The sequence below is a fragment of the Polypterus senegalus genome, chromosome 6 (genome assembly GCF_016835505.1).
Source record: "Polypterus senegalus isolate Bchr_013 chromosome 6, ASM1683550v1, whole genome shotgun sequence".
Classification (NCBI taxonomy): domain Eukaryota; kingdom Metazoa; phylum Chordata; class Cladistia; order Polypteriformes; family Polypteridae; genus Polypterus; species Polypterus senegalus.
Window position 1 is genome coordinate 155873445 of NC_053159.1, and position 21072 is coordinate 155894516.

A 21072-nucleotide genomic window follows, 5' to 3' on the forward strand; every position below is an offset into this window, starting at 1 on the left:
CCATAGATTATGATGTTTGCTGATGACATTGTGATCTGTAGCGATAGTAGTGAGCAGGTTGAGGAGACCCTGGAGACGTGGAGATATGCTCTAGAGCGGAGAGGAATGAAGGTCAGTAGGAACAAGACAGAATACATGTGTGTAAATGAGAGGGAGGTCAGTGGAATGGTGAGGATGCAGGGAGTAGAGTTGGCGAAGGTGGGTTTGTTTAAATACTTGGGATCAACAGTACAGAGTAACGGGGATTGTGGAGGAGAGGTGAAAAAGAGAATGCAGGCAGGGTGGAATGGGTTGAGAAGAGTGTCAGGAGTGATTTGTGACAGACAGATATCAGCAAGAGTGAAAGGGAATGTCTACAGGATGGTAGTGAGACCAACTATGTTATATGGGTTGGAGACGGTGGCACTGACCAGAAAGTAGGAGACAGAGCTGGAGGTGGCAGGGTTAAAGATGCTAAGATTTGCATTGGGGTGTGACGAAGATGGACAGAATTAGAAATGAGTACATTAGAGGGTCAGCTCAAGTTGGACGGTTGGGAGACAAAGTCAGAGAGGTGAGATTGTGTTGGTTTGAACATGTGCAGAGGAGAGATGCTGAGTATATTGGAAGAAGGATGCCAATTATAGAGGAAAAGAGGAAGGCCTAAGAGAAGGTTTATGGATGTGGTGAGAGAGGACATGAAGGTGAAGGGTGTAACAGAACAAAATGCAGAGGACAGAAAGATATGGAAGAAGATGATCTGCTGTGGTGACCCCTAACGGGAGCAGCCAAAAGAAGATGGAAAAGATATATATATAGTTTTGTTTTTGAAAACCAGAACAAAACAATGACATGCTACTCAATCACACATATAAGAACAGTGTAACAGATTCAACAGTCTTCTTCAAAATTAGTAAAAAGAAAAATAGATATACAAAAAAAGAAAAGAAAACAAGATTCAAGTCCCATACAACAGAAAGAGAAAAAGAAGAGAAATTCAGGAAAAAACAAAAAAGCTTTTTTAAACACAATAAAACAATAAATAGCATAAGAGAGTCAATGAAGTCCCAGCATGTTTATTCTAAAGCAGGGGTTCTCAGCGTCGGTCCTGGAGGCACACTGTGAATGCAAGTTTTTGCTCCAACCAGCTTCAATTTTTAACTGGACTCCTGGGCTAATTAAGTGAACTGTTATTTGCTAGATTCTGTGTTGTGGGAAAAATGTAGAAATTAGAAAACTAAGTTTGGTAAAAAAAAAAATATATTAAAATGTACCAAGCAGTTGTATGGGAATAATGTATTTTTTTCTTATTAACAATATTTTCATCTTGATTTTCATTCTATTTTCTGTTCTAATTGTTTAATTAATTCATTATTTTCTAATTAGTGGGTCTAACGCTGAAGTAGTTGCAGCCGTTCATGATTCAGTGTTGTTTGGCTGTCTGCTCCGCTGGTTGTCATTATTAAGATACAATAAAGGGATCAAACTGCACAGAGAGAGGGCAAAATATAATGAAATCAACAAAAGGAAATTAAGCATTTAAATCTATAGCACAAATGGAAAAATATTCTTAAATGTCTTATAAATGTAAAACATGCTGCGGTGATTTCTTAATGTAGAATAAGAGAAGAGAAAAAAAATGCCAGCTAATTAATTGAGATCAGTGTTGTCTGGTGTTGTCACTGATTATGAATCTGGTTGGAACAAAAACTTGAAACCGCAGTGGGCCCCAGGACCGATGTTAAGAACCCCTGTTCTAAATAATATTAAGTAAAACAGAATTTGATTTATTTTCTAATCTGAGATTATTTGGATTGTCACTTACCACTTACCCACTGAGTTATAGAGGCTGGACTGGCATTCTTCCACTTCAGCAGGACAAGTCTGTGTGCCAGTAGTGTGTGGTATTGGGTATTACAATCTCCATATGCACTTTAATCCTATCCAGTTGAACACTATTTTGGCATTAATGGGTTAGGAGTGATTGTGACACCAAGACTGTCTGGAAAGTATGTAAAGATTTTGGTCCAAAATGATGTTGATTTTGTACATTCCTTAAACATAAGACCTAGGGAGATGGTTCAGCCATTTTGGACAATTTAAAACAAAGCAAATGGGACCAATGAAAGACCTTTAATTGAATTATGGTGTGGTTGGCACATATACCTGTGGAACATATTCTATATATGGTTAAGTTTAATATCTTTTCTGAGGTGCCAATTGAAGATTACACTCTTTGAAATGTTTTTATATATTTTTGAAGTGCTCTCTGAGTCTTCATCCAGACTAACCAGAATGGCCTTTGGGATTGACATGTGTGTGAGATGTGGAAAGTTGGGTAGGCTTCTTTAAAGTGTCTAATTTGCATATATAAAAACTGTGCAGCAAGCAGGTAAAATTTCTAGAGTTAAGTGTAATGGAAAAACATTGATCATAAGTGTCTTATTCCCTAGCATGTTTCATATGTTACACACTGAGTATGCCTGAGCAAGTGGAAAAAGGTGATTACCATGTACAGGAGCAATAGATAGGAGCTTCTTTACCTTGAAATATGTCCTTTAAGTAATATGCACAATAAAATCTTGGAAGTCAAACAGAAATTCCTGAATTCACACTGGCCTGACTTGCAATGGAAAACAATTCCTGTCTTCCTTGTATGCCCTGCTTTGTGCTCCTTTTGCTACTAATTATTAAAAATATTATGAAGAGAACAGGCCATTAAACCACAACAAACTTATCCATCCTATTCCCTGAGATTGTCTAAATAAAAAATATCATGTTATGATATGAAGATAAAATGATAACAAGTGATTCAACCGGAGCTGTTCTCATGACATTCTCAGTTAACTGCTGAATTATTCTGTCCTCAGCACACTGACTTATATTGTCCATATTTCTCTGGAGGTATTCATCCTTACAGTAGTTGAATGATTAATGCCATCTGAACTTAAATAAATGGTAATCTTTTAGTGTAGCTTGGTCTACAGAATTATAGAAATCATAATACCTTTTTGGGACTGAGTACTGTATGTCCAACCATCTATTTCTGCAAAAAAAAACTATCTGCATTCTAAAATCCCCAAAGCTGGCTGTTTACTATGTATTATGCAAAATGACCCATTAAAATAAAATGGTATTATAATAACAAGCTACATAAACAATATAGATATAACAAATACGTGCAGCAACAAATTAACTATAGTCAATGAACATATTGTTCTGAAAGGTGCAGTATATATTGCCTTTTATTAAAGCAGATTTTTTCTGAAATTGCCTTTAATAGATATGGCTTTAACAGGTTTTACAAACAAATCCAGGCTGAACTATCCTACTAAATCATAAGGTGCCCCAACAACAATAGCAAAAGGCAGGTAAATCCTAATCTTTTGAATCATCAGTACACCCAGCAGACTGCAGCATGCAAATTAGAGCCAAATCACTTTAATCCCTCATTTTGTTTAAGTGGATTTCCTCCTTATTGTGTGTTTATTGAAGGCCCAATAGTCGAGGTGTTCTGCTTTTATATTTGTGGCCTTGTTCAGATTTCAAGACGGGAACAATTAAGGGAGCCAGATTACCATAAAGTGGCTCCCAGGTGGTACACAAAAGCCCTGTCTGTCAGGAATGTGCTTGATGTCTGCCCTTAGTCCCTCCTTTTGCATGTGTTTTGGCCTTGGCCCCGCCTATCAGTGTCTGTTGCTATGCAGTGTTAACGATGCTTCAATCATGTGACAGGAGAGGCAATAGAAATGCAAGAGGTAACTCAACTAGAGGTCTTTGTTCTATCAGTTTTCTAATTTGGTTTTGTGAAAGCGTCTAGTTTACTGCTCTCAAGCTCACAGATACAGTATGTTGGTTTGCTTTACAGGTTTCCGGTAGGTGTTCACTTTTTGCTTCCCTTTGTTTAGTATTTTGATACCTTTGCCTGATTTATGTGCCAGCTTTAATGTGCTATGAGTTCCACCTCAAGTCAAGTCAAGTGAGCTTCATACACATGCCTTGGTACTTCATACAGTGATATGAAATTATGTTTTCCAGAGCCACAGTGCAATATTTAGACAGTAAATATGACAATATAATAATACAGAGGGGTGGGTAATTTTACATAAAGGGTATGAAGAACAAAGAACTTCTGTATAAATCAACATCATATTGACAAACAGCAATCAGTGAAGATAGGAGACAATGGGCAAGGAATGAAGAACAGAAAAGTATTTAGATATGAGCCTATAATAAGGGGGCACACACAGAGACAGACCAGGGGATAACCAGGATGAGGTGAGAAACCCAGTTAAGGCTCTTATGGAGCTCTCCTTTGGGAGAACGCTCTGATGTAAAAAAAAAATGCGCTAAAAAATTATTAAACTTCATCAACAGCCACCGTGAATCTGAAAACAAGTATGAAGTTTGTGTCTCCCGTGTAGTGTGAAGAACATTACTTTTAAAAGTATCTTAGTTACATTGCTCATTAATTAAATATAAAGGAGCTTCTTCTTCATCTTTTCAAACTTCTATATGGGGTCAATGTGCTTGATCAACCTTTTCCAAACAGCTCAGACCTGCACGTTCTTGCCAATCAATCCCTTTTCCTTCATATCTTCTTTTGCTTTATCCATCCACCTCCACTCTGGCCTCCCTCACTTTCTCTTCCCCTGTACTTCCATTCTCATCACTCTTTTGGCCACTTATTCATTGTCTGTCCTCATCACATGTCCATACCACTTCAAACTACTGTACTTTCCTCTGCTTTCTTTGATATTTCTTCCACTTTTGTTGTACCTCTGATTGTCTCATTTCTTATTCTGTCCTTTTTGTAACTCCACACATCCTTCTCAATATTGTAATTTCTGCATCATCGAACTTGTTCTTCTGTGCCCCCTTAACTGCCCATGGCTCAGCTCCAAACATCATTGCTGGGCTTACAACTGTCTTGAAAACCTCACCTTCAGCATTCTTTGATTATACAGTACTCCTGACACCTTCTTCTACAGTACCCGTTCCATCCACAGTGCACTCTACATCTAGTTTTCCATATATACAGTATATAGTTATGTAGATACAGTACCTACTGTATTATGAAATGTAATGAGTTACAACCAGTGTGTTACTTTTGCTTTACTTCTTCTTCACATTTGGTTGGCCAATATCTGTTATTAAATTCTAAGCCCATCACAGCAAAACATTATCGTTTTCTTGTGTTTTATAAATATGTTTAGTTCTTCATGCATTGTGAAGTAAATAACATCACTCCCCCTTTTTTTCATTCTCAATCTAGCCCACCACAGCATGGCAGGTATTTTCCAAAAAAAAAAAAACAAATTGAAAATTAGAGTTACAAAATGAAAATGCAGTCTCTCTTTTGCTGTTTATTTTTCAAAGTCTATGCACAAGAATGCTGCAAAATTTAAAATTACAATGAAATAACACTTTTCAGTTTCATTTTCAGCCTGAACAGCAATGAAGCTGCAAAAATGAAAAATAAAACACAAATAAGCACTGGTGGCACCTGCTGATCATTGAATTTTCATTTTGCACTTAACATTTTTATTTTCAAGTTCTCCACATGCAGATATATTTTAATTAGAGTGGCTCAATGGGCGGGGCTTTACACCTCGGTTTCCCACCATTCTTTGTCCTTTGTAGCTGAAGTCACTTCAATCGATAGAATACTTCTCACTTCGGCTGTCTTTAAGTTGTGTGATTTTGATCTTTTCACCTTTGTATTCTGAGCTTTACAGCAAACTGTCTCACAAAATCTGAAGACCACACAAAATGTAGTTCTTTAGTAATTGATGTGCTATTTATTACAATATTTTCATTTTAATTTCCTTTTTTGCAGAAAATACCTCCCACAACCACTGAACACTGTCTCCTGCGTCACCTGATCTCACTGTATCAGCATATCAATAGAAAACAACCGGATTAAAACTTAACTGACACTGCATTAATATGAATCTGTTATCAGAATTGCACACAGCACACTCTTTGCTGCTTGGCTGTGCAACTAAGCCCTGCAAAGCAACAGCACCAGTAAGTTTGCTTCTTAGACCCAGTGCTACCGGGATAACAATAAAATAATTACTGCATTAGGTTCATGTAAACATACGTTATGTTTAACAAGTTTCCCCCAACACTGCTCCTGACATAGTTCTGCTGAGTTCAGAACTATATATTCAGCTCATCGATATAAAATTAGCAATTTCTGAAATATTAAGGCAGATTATTTCAACCAGGAATAAATAATGTGATCCCATGAGCATTTGCCTCTCAAAATTTCTTTGTGGATGCTTTGACCATTTTCTACACATGGCTACTGAAAGCATGCGTGCATGTGCAGAATACAAAATCCTTAACTTTAAGTCAGTTAAGTGTTTCAATGTCCACATAACCGGGTTACTCATGAAGAAACCTACCTGTGTTAATTTGGTTGCTCACGGAAGACTTTCTCTAACCAGGATAAGCATTTATAAGGCAGTTCTGAAACCAAGTTTCTGTGAATAACCGGGTTATTAAAACATATGCTAATGCACTCATTGGCTGTTTTGTGTGGTTGAGCAAAATTAATCCTATCCTGTGAAATAGTCAAAAAGTGAATATAATAATGTATTAATTAGTGATAAATACCAATACTACAGAGTGTAACTTCATAGTTGGGCTTTACTCTCCGTTTAAAACATCATTCTGCACCACTGATTTAAAAGTCTGCCTTTAAAGGTGACATACAACCATCTTCAAGGTTTACAGAGACTGGTCTGACAAAATGAAAATATGCAGTGAGCAGCAGTTCTTTGTGCAACAATGCCTTGTATATGCCAGATGTCAGAGGAGAATGGCCAGACTGGTTTGAGAAAGGCAACAGTAACTCAAATAACCACTCGTTACAACCAAGGTATGCAGAAGCGCATCTCTGATTGCACAACATGTTGAACCTTAAAGCAGATGGGCTACAGCAGCAGGAGACCACACTGGGTGCCTCTCCTGTCAGCTAAGAATAGACAACTGAGGCTACAATTCACACAGGCTCACCAAAATTGGTCACTTGAAGACTGGAAAAATGATTCTTGGTATGCTGAGTCTCAATTTCTTCGGCAACATTTGGACGGTTGGGTCAGAATTTGGCATCAACAACATAAAAGTATGGATCCTTCCTGCCTTGTATCAACAGTTCAGGCTGCTGGTGGGAGTGTAATGGTGGGGGGGTATTTTCTTGGTACACTTTGGGTCCCTTAGTACCAATTGAGCATTGTTTAAATGCCATAGCCTACCTGAGTATTGTTGCTGACCATGTCCATCCCTTTGTGACTGCAGTGCACCCATCTTCTAATGGCTATTTCCAGCAGGATAGCACATCATTTCACAAAGCTCAAATCATCTAACATTGGTGTCTTGAACATGGCAATGAGTACTCAAATGGCCTCCTCAGTCACCAGATCTCAATCTAATAGAGCACCTTTGGGATGTGGTGAAACAGGAGATTTGTATTATCGATGTGCAGCTGACAAATCTGCAGCAACTGCATGATGCTATCATGTCAATATGCACCAAAATCCTGAAGCAATGTTTCCAGCACCTCATTGAATCGACACCACAGAGAATTACGGCAGTTCTAAAGGAAAAAGGGGGTCCAACCCGATACTTGCAAGGTGTGCCTACTAAAGTGATAGGTGAGTGTATGTGTATACCCTTCGAAATAATGGTTCTTTAATGGCACTTTATGGTTCTTCACTATTTCTTGACAAAGCACCATTTCATTCTGTTGTAGGGTTCTTTGTATATTAAGTTAACTTCCGAATAGCTTACAAAATAAAGCCAATAAAAACCCTCATATCCTCAGTGTATGGTAGGCTGCCTAGCAGGACACTGAAAGATTAAGAAACCTGGGACTTAATTTGTGTTATTGCATGCAGTAAGATTCAATTTAAAATTGTAACATACTGGTATTTAACAACTCTGTTGCCATCTATTCATGGTTATTTACTGTGTGGAGCCTTTTATGGATCTAAATAAATCAGAGGTTCTTTCAGGAACCTTCATGTAGATAGGTTTTTTTATGGAAACCAAACTTGACTCCTCTATGACATCGCTTTCAAGATCCGCTCTGGTACCTTTATTTTTAAGAGTGTAGATGGGGCAAACATGACCATTTTTTATACCTGTATTTCTAGTGGTCATTAACCAATTTAGGTAGAATGTGGAGGCAAAATGTTGACAAAGAGGCATTGTCACTAAGATCACTAGGTGGTCACTAAAAGCTTTTTATCTTTCTGAAGTCTTTGTTCTGGAGACTGGTTTGCTGAGGTTACTAGTCAATTGATATTTGTAAGGAACAATGCGCATGTTTGGCAGGTTAAGAGTACAGAGATACTGCTCAAAAATACCATTAGCCATCATAAGATGTTATTTATTAAACAAATAAATGCAACATGCGTTATCCAAAGAAGAGTTTCGTTATAATAATTTGGCAGAACTACTCATTTCCACTCTTTGAATGATTCTTTTATTGCCTGTTATGATAAATTTCATACTAATGCAGAAATATCCTGTTCAGGTTGATTTAGTGCTGAATTCTGCGGATAGACTGGATCTGGTTGGTGTGAGCCTGGGTGCTGTACTCGTTGTAGTTCCGGAACTCTCCATTGTGTCGGTCTCTTTCCAGGACATACTGGTATCCACGGTATCCTGGGTACTGGTAAGCAACCCAACTGGAAGACAGAAGACACAAAGTGTAATTAAATATGTTGTGGTCAAGGGCTCTTTTGATGGAGCTATGCATGTCTAGCTTACTGCAGCAGGTGTCAAAGGAGAGACTACCTCTAGTGTCTTTCTCCTCAGAATAAGCTCAAGGAAAAGAAATAAAAAAGCTGCAATAATCCAACTACATGAAGTAGGTGTGGTTGCAGGGAAAATACAATATGTCCATGAAAAATTAGCAAACAAAACAACACCAAGCTGCCCAATTATACTGCAATCATCCCTTGTGTGGTGTGCTGTTTTCCCACATTATCGTGAAGAGCTTCTGCTTATCATATCCTCTTCTTTCTGTCTCTCAGCATCTGCTCTGTCACACAGTAATTAGATGGTCAAGTCACTCTGCCTTCTGGTGACTGTTGTTGATCCTGAAATCCTAAGCATTCTGCTATCTTTAAATGGGCAGTCCACCAGGGAAGCTTCCAGAAGGCCTGGTTCCATGTTTTGAGAATAATGGTTCTACATATGCCTAGATGGATCATTCCTGTTCCACCTGTCAGCTCAAAGGAGGCTGTTCAACCTCCCACCACCCGTCCGAGCCTCCACTCTTTCTCAGTCGGAGAGACAGTTTTTGGTCCTATAGACAGCTTGTCACAATCATTTTCTTGTTCAGAGACTTGCAGGAGTCAAATTCCTCTTGGTGTCTCCTGTCTACTCACACCAGACTACAAGGAGCTCACAATTTGTTCCTGTGGTCCTGTCTCTGTTCTGGAGGTCCTCGCTAGAACCATCCTGCATCCTGTGCCGTCGTGGTAGCTGTATCATTGGAAATCTTTTGCACAACTTAGATATACAGTATTATTAACATATTTGGATGTAATTTGTCCATTGTTTATTTATTTTTCTTTTCTTGCAGATAGAAAGGCTTACTAGGATTATTTTGTAAATTAATATTTTAGAATACAAGGAAAGGTTTGACGAGAGCATGCCCTCAGCGTCACACAGCTCAGCAGTTCCTATTTTTTTTAAAAGCATGAGAAATGGCTGCTTCACATACACCAAATATGACATGACTGGAGGATAAATCAGCTGTCCTGCGATGCACCCAAGTCTTTCATAAATTAATTGTGCTTGTCACCATTGTACTAGACACACCTTAACGGTCATACTGGCTCACAATTGCATGAAGTTTCCAAAAATGTTTACTTTATTTCTGCTGAATTCATATTCAATTAATGTTAGCCTCTGAGGCAGTTTATTTCTATGAGTTACCCATAAAGTGTACACCGTCCTCTGAGCTACCTAGCTAGATCTATGAGTTAAACCTCCCTTATTGTAAAAGCGGTTGTTAGAATGACTTGTGAATGGCTGTCATCTTTACCTTCATGTTTTCTAAATGTGCTACTTTCATTCGATTTATGTAAGAAGTCACAGCTGAATGAAGGGACTTACGCGCCAGAGTTAACTTTGATTGAAGGAACTTCCTTGCTGCACCATCCCATGGCTTGCAGTGATGGGTAGTCATCACACATTTCAAACTTACGACCTTGGAAGTCCTCACACTCATACAGAGTCACTTTGCTGTCACTGTGGTTCTGTAGAGAGAGAAGAGAATACTTTAAGAAATCCATCCCTGTCCTCATGTATGAGTACACTGGCTTCTTAAGAACATAGAACACAGAGTTTTCCATATTTTATCCCCTATTGTCTATCCTGGAGGCTCACGTGATTCAAGTTTAGAATGTGTGAAAGGCCAGCCAGTCTCATCTCATTTTCTTTATGGCTCTTATTCTTATTTTTAATCTGTGACACTTAATTCATTCTCTTTGTCTCATTACCACATCTGATGTCCCAATCGCTTGGCATCCCTGTCAGTATAGTATGTTCAAATAATTTTTTTTTACTTACTTATATTTGGGTGACATAGTAGCATAGTGGCCACTTACATCGTGGCCCTATCATCCTGGGTTCGACTCTCACTCCTGGTCATTGTCTAAATGGAGTTTACATGTTCTCCCCATGGCTCAGTTGTTCTTCTTCAAGTCATTCTAATTTTCCACATCTGTTTTATTTGCCTAGCGAGACGCTTTGTGGGCTGAGTGATAGACTAGTAACTCTGTCCAGATCTGCTTCCTGCCTTGCAGCCAGAATTGTTAGAATATGGTCTAGCCCACCAAAACCCTGAACTGGGTTAAGCAGGTCATTGCTGGAGCCCCCTCATGCACATAGTTATGCTCACATTTATCCAGGGCCAATTTAGAGCCACCAATCAAACATACACACCTTTGATGATGTTGGAGGAAAATTAGAGTACTAAGATGATAACCACTCGGAAAGTGACTGGACACGAGATTCAAAGATGGATCTGTGAAGTAGTAGCACTATGTTGGTGTCCTTTAATTATTGAATTTAGTGTATTACTTTCATCTTTAGTGTCCTTGTGGTTTATGACGTGCAAGTAGTTTAATCATAAGCCTTTCTTCACAGGCATTTTAGTGTAGTAGCTAATTCTTTGGACTTGAGACCACAGGATTGTATTTTCAGCTCTTGCTTTTGAGTAGGTCAGTCACACATAAACAACTACACTCTACCTCTGTATTTGTACGGCTTCAGTAGATGGTGTATTCCATAAAAAGGTTTTATTGTGCTTGCTCGGTTTAAGAGCACAATGGATTATACAAATATAGAATGAGAGGCAAAAGTGAAACAAAGCTTTTAGTAACAAACAGGGGGTACAATGTGGGGACTACAATGTAACACTATGCATCATCAAAACTCTTGAAGCCCTGAAGCATCCTAGGCCTACTTAATAATTAAGTAATACCAGACATTCATCTACATATTTGGTTTCATAATCAAATAAACTGTGGAATAGAGAGTAATGACAGTGAAGAAACATTTCAAGAAGAGCTTGATATTGCTGTCAAAGGCACAAACAACAAGATGTAATGGAGATTGGTGAGGTCAGCATATTGGGAATAAGCAGCATATAACTGCAGCAGTTTGCCTTTTAAAACGTGACTTGACATAATTACACACTAATCTTTGTTTTACATGCCCCCCTCACAAACACATAATGACAAGGTCCTGCACTAAACAAATATCAATGTATGGCAGCATATGAGTGATTGATTAACACATTGCCTTTTACAAGGACATTGTTACTTACAGCACAGCGGATTGGTCGGAAAGAGAGCAGGTGTTCAGTTCTGTAGCCACTGTTCCCACTCCAGGCCTCCCAGCGAGGATAATCTCCTTTCTCAAGTATGAACTGCTGGCCCTGGTACTCAGGATACTCATACCCTATCCATCTGTCAGACACAAACAGGAAAAGGTAATATGGCAAAATGTGAAAATATATTATTGCTCTTTCTACGAGGCCAAAACAAATTGCTTGTCATATTTATAACTAATGAATATTTCAAAGAGCTTCAAAGCAGACAGGAAGGTTGAAAACAATGCACTTTAATCTATCGTCAGAGCACATCCTGAAAGCAAACAAAAGATTGCAATACACAGCAGGTGCTCCTGTATTATATCATTGTCATAATAAGTGGGTTTTAAAAAAAATCATAAAATTAAAAATGGACAGCAAACCACGGTTATTTCATAAAGTGTCCTTTAATAGCAAACGCCATCCCAAAGCACCTGAGCAGGCAGGAATTCAGCCAGAAGAAGCCTTGTAGCTAAACGTCTAGGTCCATATTTAATATGTCCATGTGTTTTTGAATAATATAATATAATATAATATAATATAATATAATATAATATAATATAATATAATATTGTGGTGTTTTACAAAGGTCTTTTGAGATTGAAGTAATATTAAAACTAATTGGAGTTAGACCCTTGCTCCCCCAATGTTCAGAGTATTTTCCATTGGCACCCTAGCTGACAGGGTTCTTGAACACTGAACTAAATTCCATAAAAGATTTTAATTAAAAGTTACAGTAGGCATCACTTTTAAGTTAAATCTTTCCACATTCAGACATCTGGGACCTTTCTGTTAAAGAACAAAGCTATCAGATAGATCTTAATAAAATATTATTGTAAGAATTAAGTGAGTATTGTCAATGCTGCTTGCAATTCTGAGGCCCATAAGAAAATGCTTACTTTGATGAATAAAAATACAATACACCTAGATTCAAAAGTAGTCTTTTAAAGAACAATAATATTTTTTACAGCTCTTCTTTCCTCAGCACCAATAGTTACAGAAATGAGAAACAAAGACCTGAAATAGAGCATGCAGAGGAGAGAATGCAGAACTTACGGGCCATTCTCCACCTTGATGGAGCGGATCTTGTGAAAACTCCGCTCCATGATGTTCTGGCACTCCGTCATGAACTCACATCGTTTGCCCTGGAAGTTTTCTTCCTCCCACACGGTGATTTTCCACTGTCCCAGGTGTTCTATCTGTTGTGTGGTCATACTTGCTGTTGTTGCTTGTTTCACTATTTTCTGTACTCATTCACAAAACATATAAATAAGTGAATATTAAAAGTAGTTTAGTAACCCAACAAACTATAGCCAACCCAAATGTGAATCATTCTTTTAGTTCCAAATGTAAACTTTTTTGTATAATAAGAATCTTATTTTTAGTCTGTTTATATCCATTATATCTGTAGTAAGAAGTCAAGCAAAATGACACCTTTTATTGGCTAACTAAAAAGATTAGATTATGCAAGCTTTTGAGGCAACTCAGGCCCCTTCTTCTGGCAAGATGTAATTATATCCATTATATCTGAAGTACTTCTCAAAATATTTGGATAAATCAACAAACGACCCAAAAATGTGTCTTTTTCAAGTTGGTCAAATTGTTCCTTCATTTCATTCATTAATTTCTTTCCACACTGCACAGAGTAATACTTACATTCTGAAGTGGACAAATCCAGAAAAAAGTCAATGTCGGGGACAAGTCTCCCTTTAGTGCTTTTATAGTGCTAGGCCCCAGATGAAATGCAGAATTTGCACAACCTCTGCCCACTCAGCAAGGCCCGGCTGAAAGAGCGTATTAGTTCAAACTATTGTTGCGCATCTCAGGGTCCATTGTGAAAGGCTTAGCAGTTCTGACTCATCAAAATGGAAGCTGGTGCTTCGCGCGTGATTGACAGCCCCCTTCAATACCAATAAACTGACACAACAGTTTGATTTGGAAACAGGATAAAACCAGCATTCGGGGAGATTAACGAGTGAGATGGCGCTTTGAGCAGCCATGTGGCACCTCACTTGTATTTCTAAATTAAAGGAGACGAGAGATGCTCATTCTTTAAAGTCTCCTCCAAACCTGAAAGAGACAAGAGCCAAGACATTATGCAAATTATATCATGTAATGTAAAAAAAATAAGGGCATGGAATCTATTTTAGCAATCTTCATATTCCTGGGTATCTACATTAATGAAGATTATTATTATTATTATTATTATTATTTTATAGACTCCTGTTCACTGACTAAGACTAGGTTTACAAAAAGGCTGGACAGATTTTCCTTAATACTGTTCTTTCAATAATTTATCCATCTATTAATTCCATGAACATGCTTAATCCAACTCATGATCATGATTTTTTATTACTGTTCAAATTAATTACAGAAAAAAATCACCACCATCTCCAAAACTTACATTATGTATCAGCTCTGGTTCCTGATGAGAACATTAAGGAATTTACTAGCAGCCATAACACCTGCATTTCACAATAGGTTATCCACCTCAAGCCTATATATTTAGGCCGACCCAGTACATGGACAGGAGATTATCTAGGAAAAGCTTGGGTTGATGCTGTAAGATGGTTTGGTGAGGCCATCAGTGAGCACTTACCTGTGGTCTTTGTGTGGTTCCCAATGCCCCAGTGCAGAGATGGAGACACTGTCCTGTAAAAATGGGCACCAAGGTCCTGGCTCTCCGTGATCATAAAAGATCACTGTTCATCTTCCAAAATGAGTAGGGTGTTTCCAGATGTCCTGGTTAAATTGCCCTCCATGTCATGGTCATTTTGTCCCCCCTAATCATCCCCTGCACCTTACTGGCTAACTATCTCTCTCACCCCTTCATCACTTAATATCTAATGTGTGTGGAGTGTACTAGCAAAAAAATGGCTGTCATCACATCATCCAGGTTAGTGCTACATATTGGTGGTGCTTGAAGTTGTTCCCTATTGTCTATTTACATTCAGATTTATCTTTTGCCTTGCCTACAGACTTCCAAGGCACACAAAGACAAGCAGAAAGAAGTATTATAGGATGAACTTCAGAAATGCCTTTCATCTACTTTTGAAGGCCCCCACTGCTGTTTAACATTGACAATAACTTTGAAAAACAGTACAGAGCTCTCCCAACTGCCATCTGTGATATGCACTAGATACAGTATGTCTGCCACACCTCATGTAAACTCCAGGACTGGAGACAATCAGGGACATCTAGACAGCAACATAAAAACTTTTTGTGTACATAAAAATTGCATCATATCATATCCAACACAATGAAGAAAGCCTCAACACAGATATCCAGAGGAAGATCCCCAAAATCAAGAACAAATAGTGGAAAGAGAAATCTAAGTAGATACAAATTGTTATGATTATCACAGTATGTTTGTTTAGCAAACATCCAGTATTGGCCAAGCTGAAAAATGTCAATTCCTCTACAGTCCCAAGATAGAAACCTCTTACACAATGACACTATCATCTTACAGTGCTAGAACAAGCACTTCATATGACCACAGAGTCACGTGTCTGTAATGAGGCTTTACGAGTTCTGTCTCAAAGTGCTTCATAAGACACTGTTTCTTTAGCGCATGCACACATGTTACAAGCTGCATATATGTTTAATTGAAATATGCGGAGAAAGTATTCAGCACATACTTATCCTGGTTTCTGAATTTCTTTCTGCTGTGGTCTTTAGATTATTCTTTTAGTTTGCGTATTGGGACATTGTTAGCGGGGATTGTCTTTTAGGCATCTCCTTTTTCCTTTGTTTGTATCATTTTTGCAAGTAAATATATTAATTTATAAAGAATCCTCATTTTCTTTTGGATATACGAGTTTGAACAGTTTCTTCCCTTTAATATTTTTTAGACTGTTAAGAGCATTTTGAACTTTAAAAGCCAGTTGCCCCATATTGGGCCTGGTCCGGCTAAAGCCTGTAGGCAGTTGCTGGGGAGGGGGGCAAGCTGGTTAGGTGTGTGCGAAGGTCCTGGCCTGCTGTGGTATTTTTGAAGTCCTAACACGCCTTTCACTATGTTCCTGACTCCTGTTCACAACAATCTGAGGAAAAGTGAAGAAGTCATGAACATGAGGAGAGATGACAAAAGGCTCAAGGGAGTTTAAATAGAGAAGCAAGAATATGAAGACCAAAATTGCACATTATCTATGTGTTAAAAGCTTTATTATATACGTCTTCAAAACCTTTAAATAAATACCTGGTGATCAGGAGAAAATCTGATATGTCATATTATGGACAATGGGATTCATGTCATAGAATGGAGACTCCATATATACGGCCTCATTTTAACATATACAGCATATTCTTATCTGACATTATTACTACCCAGAAACAGTGCACTGCACATTACACTTGACTTGAGCATTCAAAGTTTTCATTTTCTTTCTCTGAACGTTTAGCATTCGTTTGCTCAGAGGTCGATGCACTTGCTGCTTCTTGAGCAGCTCTTCTATTCTGCATTGTAGCAGCCTGCTTCTTCTCTTCTTTCATTGGTATCTTTTTGTATTAAAACTGATTAAATCAGTTTTTGTGTTGCAATTACTTAATATGTTTTCCTCGGTTTTTCACTTAAGCTTGCACTTCAGTCTTCAATCTGCCTCAAGAATGATTTAAGATACGAAGAGGTAGGGAAAATGACGGCGAAGGTGGTAGGGAATGAGAATGGCGCCCGTATGCATGCACCGCATCACCGGCCTGCTGGCCGCTGGCAAGAGTTAATTCTACAATAAAATAAAATAAAAATAAAATGAGTAATAACCTTGAAGGTCAATCATCACCCCGAAAGAGGAGAATAGACGCCACATAGTGTATTTTTACCAAATTTCAAATCAAATGGTTTGCGAGCTACAGGTGATTTAAAATCCTGGACAGACAAATGGACAGTCACGGTAGCATATTATATAGGAAGATGGGATTCTGGTAATTAGAAAATGGAGATGTGAAGGGTGGAGAAAATCCCTTTTGGCATAACTCACAATTGTCTGGTTTTCTCTTAATAATTAATTAGCTAACCAATACTTGCCAATATGATAATCAAAATGTGAACTAAGTGCCTGTAGTTGGTGCAACCTTTAAACAATTTGTGGTACAATTTAGGTAAATAAATGTATTAAAGAGGTTAAGATTATCAGTCCAGTCTGAGTTGGTGTGGTTGTGTACTTAAGTGTACTCACTCATGATGAACTGGTACTCTCATTTGAGCGAAAAGGTAGATTCTGGCACCCTGCAGTCCTGAAAGAATTAAGTGTTGCAACACAGGACATGTCCAAGAACGCTGGTCAACAAGCATTTTGTTACTGGGATTCTTTCACCTGCACTTTAACAAATTTCACTGCTGACTCCAAATCTGAAAACTGTTTTCGTCCAGCACGTCCCATTTTTTAGTTATGATGTTCCAGGTCTTGGACAACTAGGGTGTAGTAAAGGCGATGCGCTTCAGCATTTAAGAAATATGTTTGGTCTCAAAAAGGGTAACCAAAATTAAGGAAGGTGTTTTTGTTGGCCCTGAAATCCGTGAACTGATGCTTGACGATGAGTTCAAAAGGAAACTGAAGCCAACTGAATTAACACCCTCATTCATGCAGGTTGTCCAGAATTTTCTTGACAGTCACAGAGTAGAGAAATATACTGAGCTTGTGGAGAATATGCTGAAAGTATATTAGCTTACGGGAGCCAGAATATCACTAAAGAAACATTTTTTACATTCTCATCTCGACTTTTTGCACGAAATCTAAGCGATGTCAGAGATGAGCATGGGGAAAGATTTCATCAAGATACAAAGGTGATGGAAAACCGATATCAGGGAAAATTTACTCCGAGTATGATGGGTGACTTCTGTTGGTTCATGCAAAGAGAGACTGGTGTGCAGTACAAAGCACAAAAGCAATTGCCTCAGACAATTTTGAGCACACTGACCTCGCTTTTATATTGAGGTAAATTGACGTAAACGTGTTTTAAAGAGTTTCTGGTATCGTCTTCTGGTTTGTTTTCAGAATAAACACCTTCAAACAATTTTGGTGGGACATAGTCCGAACTCCAGATATCGTGTTGATATATTATATTGATATTCAAAATTGTCAAAATGACAATGATGTGTATCTCAAAAATCTGATGTGCTAGCTTAATTCCGATTTCATATATGAAATCAGTGTAAAAAACTTATTAGAGAGCTGGTCTGAAGTTCCCAGTAGCTAACAAAAAATATTTTTTGGAATTATTCTGAGGATAAATAAACCAGTAGATGGTGAATGCAAGACAAAGATAGTGTTAAGCAAAGCAAAGGTCAAAACAAAGAGTCAGAATTTGAAATCAGCATTCAAGACAAATAAAAGGGTAAATATATTAATCGTAAAAAAAAAAAAAAATAGAAACACAAACCTATCACTAGGACCTACTTGAAATAGAAATTAACTACATTACTAGTGACACTGTTCATGTTATATGCACTGAGGGACAATGCAGGCTGTGAACGTTGCTTTGTGTTTTGTCATGTTAGGATCCTAGGGTGTACACCTTAAAAGAATGTCCAAAATCCCACACACTTACCACTCTTTCAGGGTTGACTGCTACTGTAGTTCAATATTCCCCCTTTCTTTTACATTTTACCCCAAGCACCTGGATAGAGTATCAAAACAGGCTAAAGAGGAAAAGTTACACATTTATTTATGTATTATAGATAATATGTCCAAAATAAAAACAGAGTTCAAGTGAGTGTTGGCATAATAATAATACATTCTGGGTAATAATCAGTTCATTTTGCTTAAATTACGCGGTGGTTCTGTCTTATTTTCTGGTATAACTTGGTGAACTGGACTGCTTGAATATTGTAGCCTAAATAACAGACGGTATTTTCCTCCTCCATGGCTGCAAAAATGACAAAGAGACTGAACCTCTTTGTTACATCTGTCTTTGTCTTAGTCCAGCTTGCCTGATGTATATCCCAGGCCAATGAGATAAGCTGACTCCTTATTTCATGCCAGTCCTATTCAGCCACAGTTCAGTCCTCCAATCACAGCCCTCATTCTAGTGCAGTCTTTTCTTCTGGAGGGGGGATGGGGTGTCATAAATTCTACCTTTCCCTTCCATTCTTGGCTGTACTGGCTTGTTAATGGCCTTTCATCTCAGCCCAACTGTATTCCCCCAGGTTAGCTGACCAATCAGTTTCTGAAATTTTATCATTACTAGTTTTAATCTGTAGTAGGTTCTAAAGTATCATTTTTTCAAATTATATATTTTAATCATTATATTATTATACTGTTATCATGACACATTTAAATATTATCACATCACAGTCATTTGATACCTCTAAAAAGTGTCATGTTTACAAACAAGACCCAAACCAAAAGCGAATCAAAATAAAATATAAACCACAGAAATGGAATCTTTATGAGAAATAATCATAAAATATATACACTTCTATGTGTAATAGCCTGTTATTATGACAATGAGCAGATTAGAAAATGTTTATTGGATGTAGGTGCAAACAAATTGTACTTTGGCTGGCAAACAGGAAGTGTATGAGGGGAGTAAAGTCGCTCCATTCCCCTGCTGCAATATATAAAATGATAAAGGAAATCCTGTTTCCTTATTCTCATAACAACACTGGTTATGTACTGTGCTAAAAACTGCAAATTCAGTCACCCAACTCAGTCATTAGTGCAGGAAATGATTAAAAGGGATATATGGCCATGACTAATAAAAAAATCAAATGGACAATGCAAACAAAATTATGAGACCCCTGTACCCTATTGTAGTTGTCTTCCCCTTTTGGTTACTGAGGATCAGGGAATCCATTATCTAGTTAAACTGATGGCTACATGACATATTGTGGTCTACCAACAAGACTTTTCTATTTGAATTTACAAAGCTGAGTATGACGTAGTGTAAAAATTTGAAAGATTTAGAAATACCTCTTTCAAATGGTTGCTGTAAAGCTAGGTTTGTTCCATGAAACTGGCCAGCAGATTGACTATTTGGCTATCAAAAAATTAAGATGAGTTGCAATATTTTCAGATATACCCCTAGTTGCTCATACATATCTTAGAAGTGTGCCTAGTTAGCTTTCCTTAGTCTGGTCTCCAACTTTGTTAGCGTCACTTGCATATTATACTGGAGAAAATGTGACCTACTTTGTTCTTGCTTTTTGGAAGTCCTAAGGTGTTAGAATTTGCCGGTTGTTAGCCAGACAAGATGGAGCTGATTAATGTCATACACTAGCTAAAACTGTAAGTCAGATCATGATGGTGAAGTGGAAGCTACGTTTAAGGAAAAAGTCCAGAGAAGAGCGACTAGGTCGATTTTGGGGCTACATAGAATAAGTTCTGAAGTAAGATAAAACGATTAATACAAGATATGATTGAAGTGTTTAAAATTATGAAGGGAATTATTACAGTGGATCATTTTATTTTAAAATGAGTTCATCAAGAATACAGGGACACATTTGGTTAATTGTTAAGGGTAAATTTTGCACAAACGTTACAAAGTGCTTTTTCATATAGAGACCCATAGACACAGGGATTAGTTACCAAGAAGTATGGTAGACAGTAGGACTTTAGGGATTTTCAAAACTCAACTTGATTTTATTTCTGGAACAATTAAGTGGATTGGACTGGTGAGCTTTGTTGTGCTGAATGGCCTGTTCTCGTGTGGATTGTTTTAACATTCTAATCGTCTACAAAACTTTGGATTTACCAGTTAATTTTTACCCTCAACTGTAGTTTATAGCTCTAGGTAATGACCACAAAATGATGTAGCAAGGCAAGAGATAGTCCAGAGGGGAGCAACTAGGCTGATTCCAGGACTGAAGGTATGAAGAGGTATTGAAGGAATTGAACCTTTTCAGAGTAAGCAAATGAAGATCAAGAGGTAACATGATGGAAGTGTTTAAAATTATGAAGGGAATTAATACAGTGGATCACAGAAGTTACTTTAAAATGAGTTCTTTAACAAAAACAGCAATAAAATAATTGGACATTTTTAAGGGCAAATTCTGCACAAATGCTAGACAGTTTTGCTTCAGCAAGAAACCATAGACACATGCAAAGGCAAAAAGTAACTAAGTAGTGTGGTGAAGAGTTGGACTTTAGGGATGTTCAAAACTCGACTTGATATTATTTTGGACAAACTTGGTGAACGAGATGGCTGAGCTTGTACCTGTTCTCATCACAACTGTTCTAGTGCTCTAAAAAACAGCT

General features: G+C 37.8%; 1 protein-coding gene across 1 annotated transcript; it reads right to left on the minus strand.

The window, feature by feature from the left end:
- Positions 1 to 8463: 8463 nt before the first annotated feature.
- Positions 8464 to 13095, minus strand: LOC120530596 (beta-crystallin A2-like). The gene is made up of 4 exons (XM_039755017.1): positions 12938 to 13095; positions 11837 to 11978; positions 10120 to 10262; positions 8464 to 8681 (listed from the first exon to the last, which is right to left on the minus strand). The coding sequence occupies exons 1-4, from the start codon at positions 13093 to 13095 to the stop codon at positions 8534 to 8536; spliced, it is 591 nt and encodes a 196-aa protein (XP_039610951.1). The 3' UTR covers positions 8464 to 8533.
- Positions 13096 to 21072: the final 7977 nt, after the last annotated feature.

Excerpts from the sequence above, each read along its gene's own strand:
- LOC120530596 (XM_039755017.1), bottom strand. The coding sequence starts at position 13,095 with ATGACCACACAACAGATAGAACACCTGGGACAGTGGAAAATCACCGTG. Across the intron at positions 10,263-11,836 it reads TCCGACCAATCCGCTGTGCT|AACCACAGTGACAGCAAAGT; the intron begins GTAAGTAACAAT and ends CTCTCTCTACAG. Across the intron at positions 8,682-10,119 it reads ATCAAAGTTAACTCTGGCGC|TTGGGTTGCTTACCAGTACC; the intron begins GTAAGTCCCTTC and ends TCTGTCTTCCAG.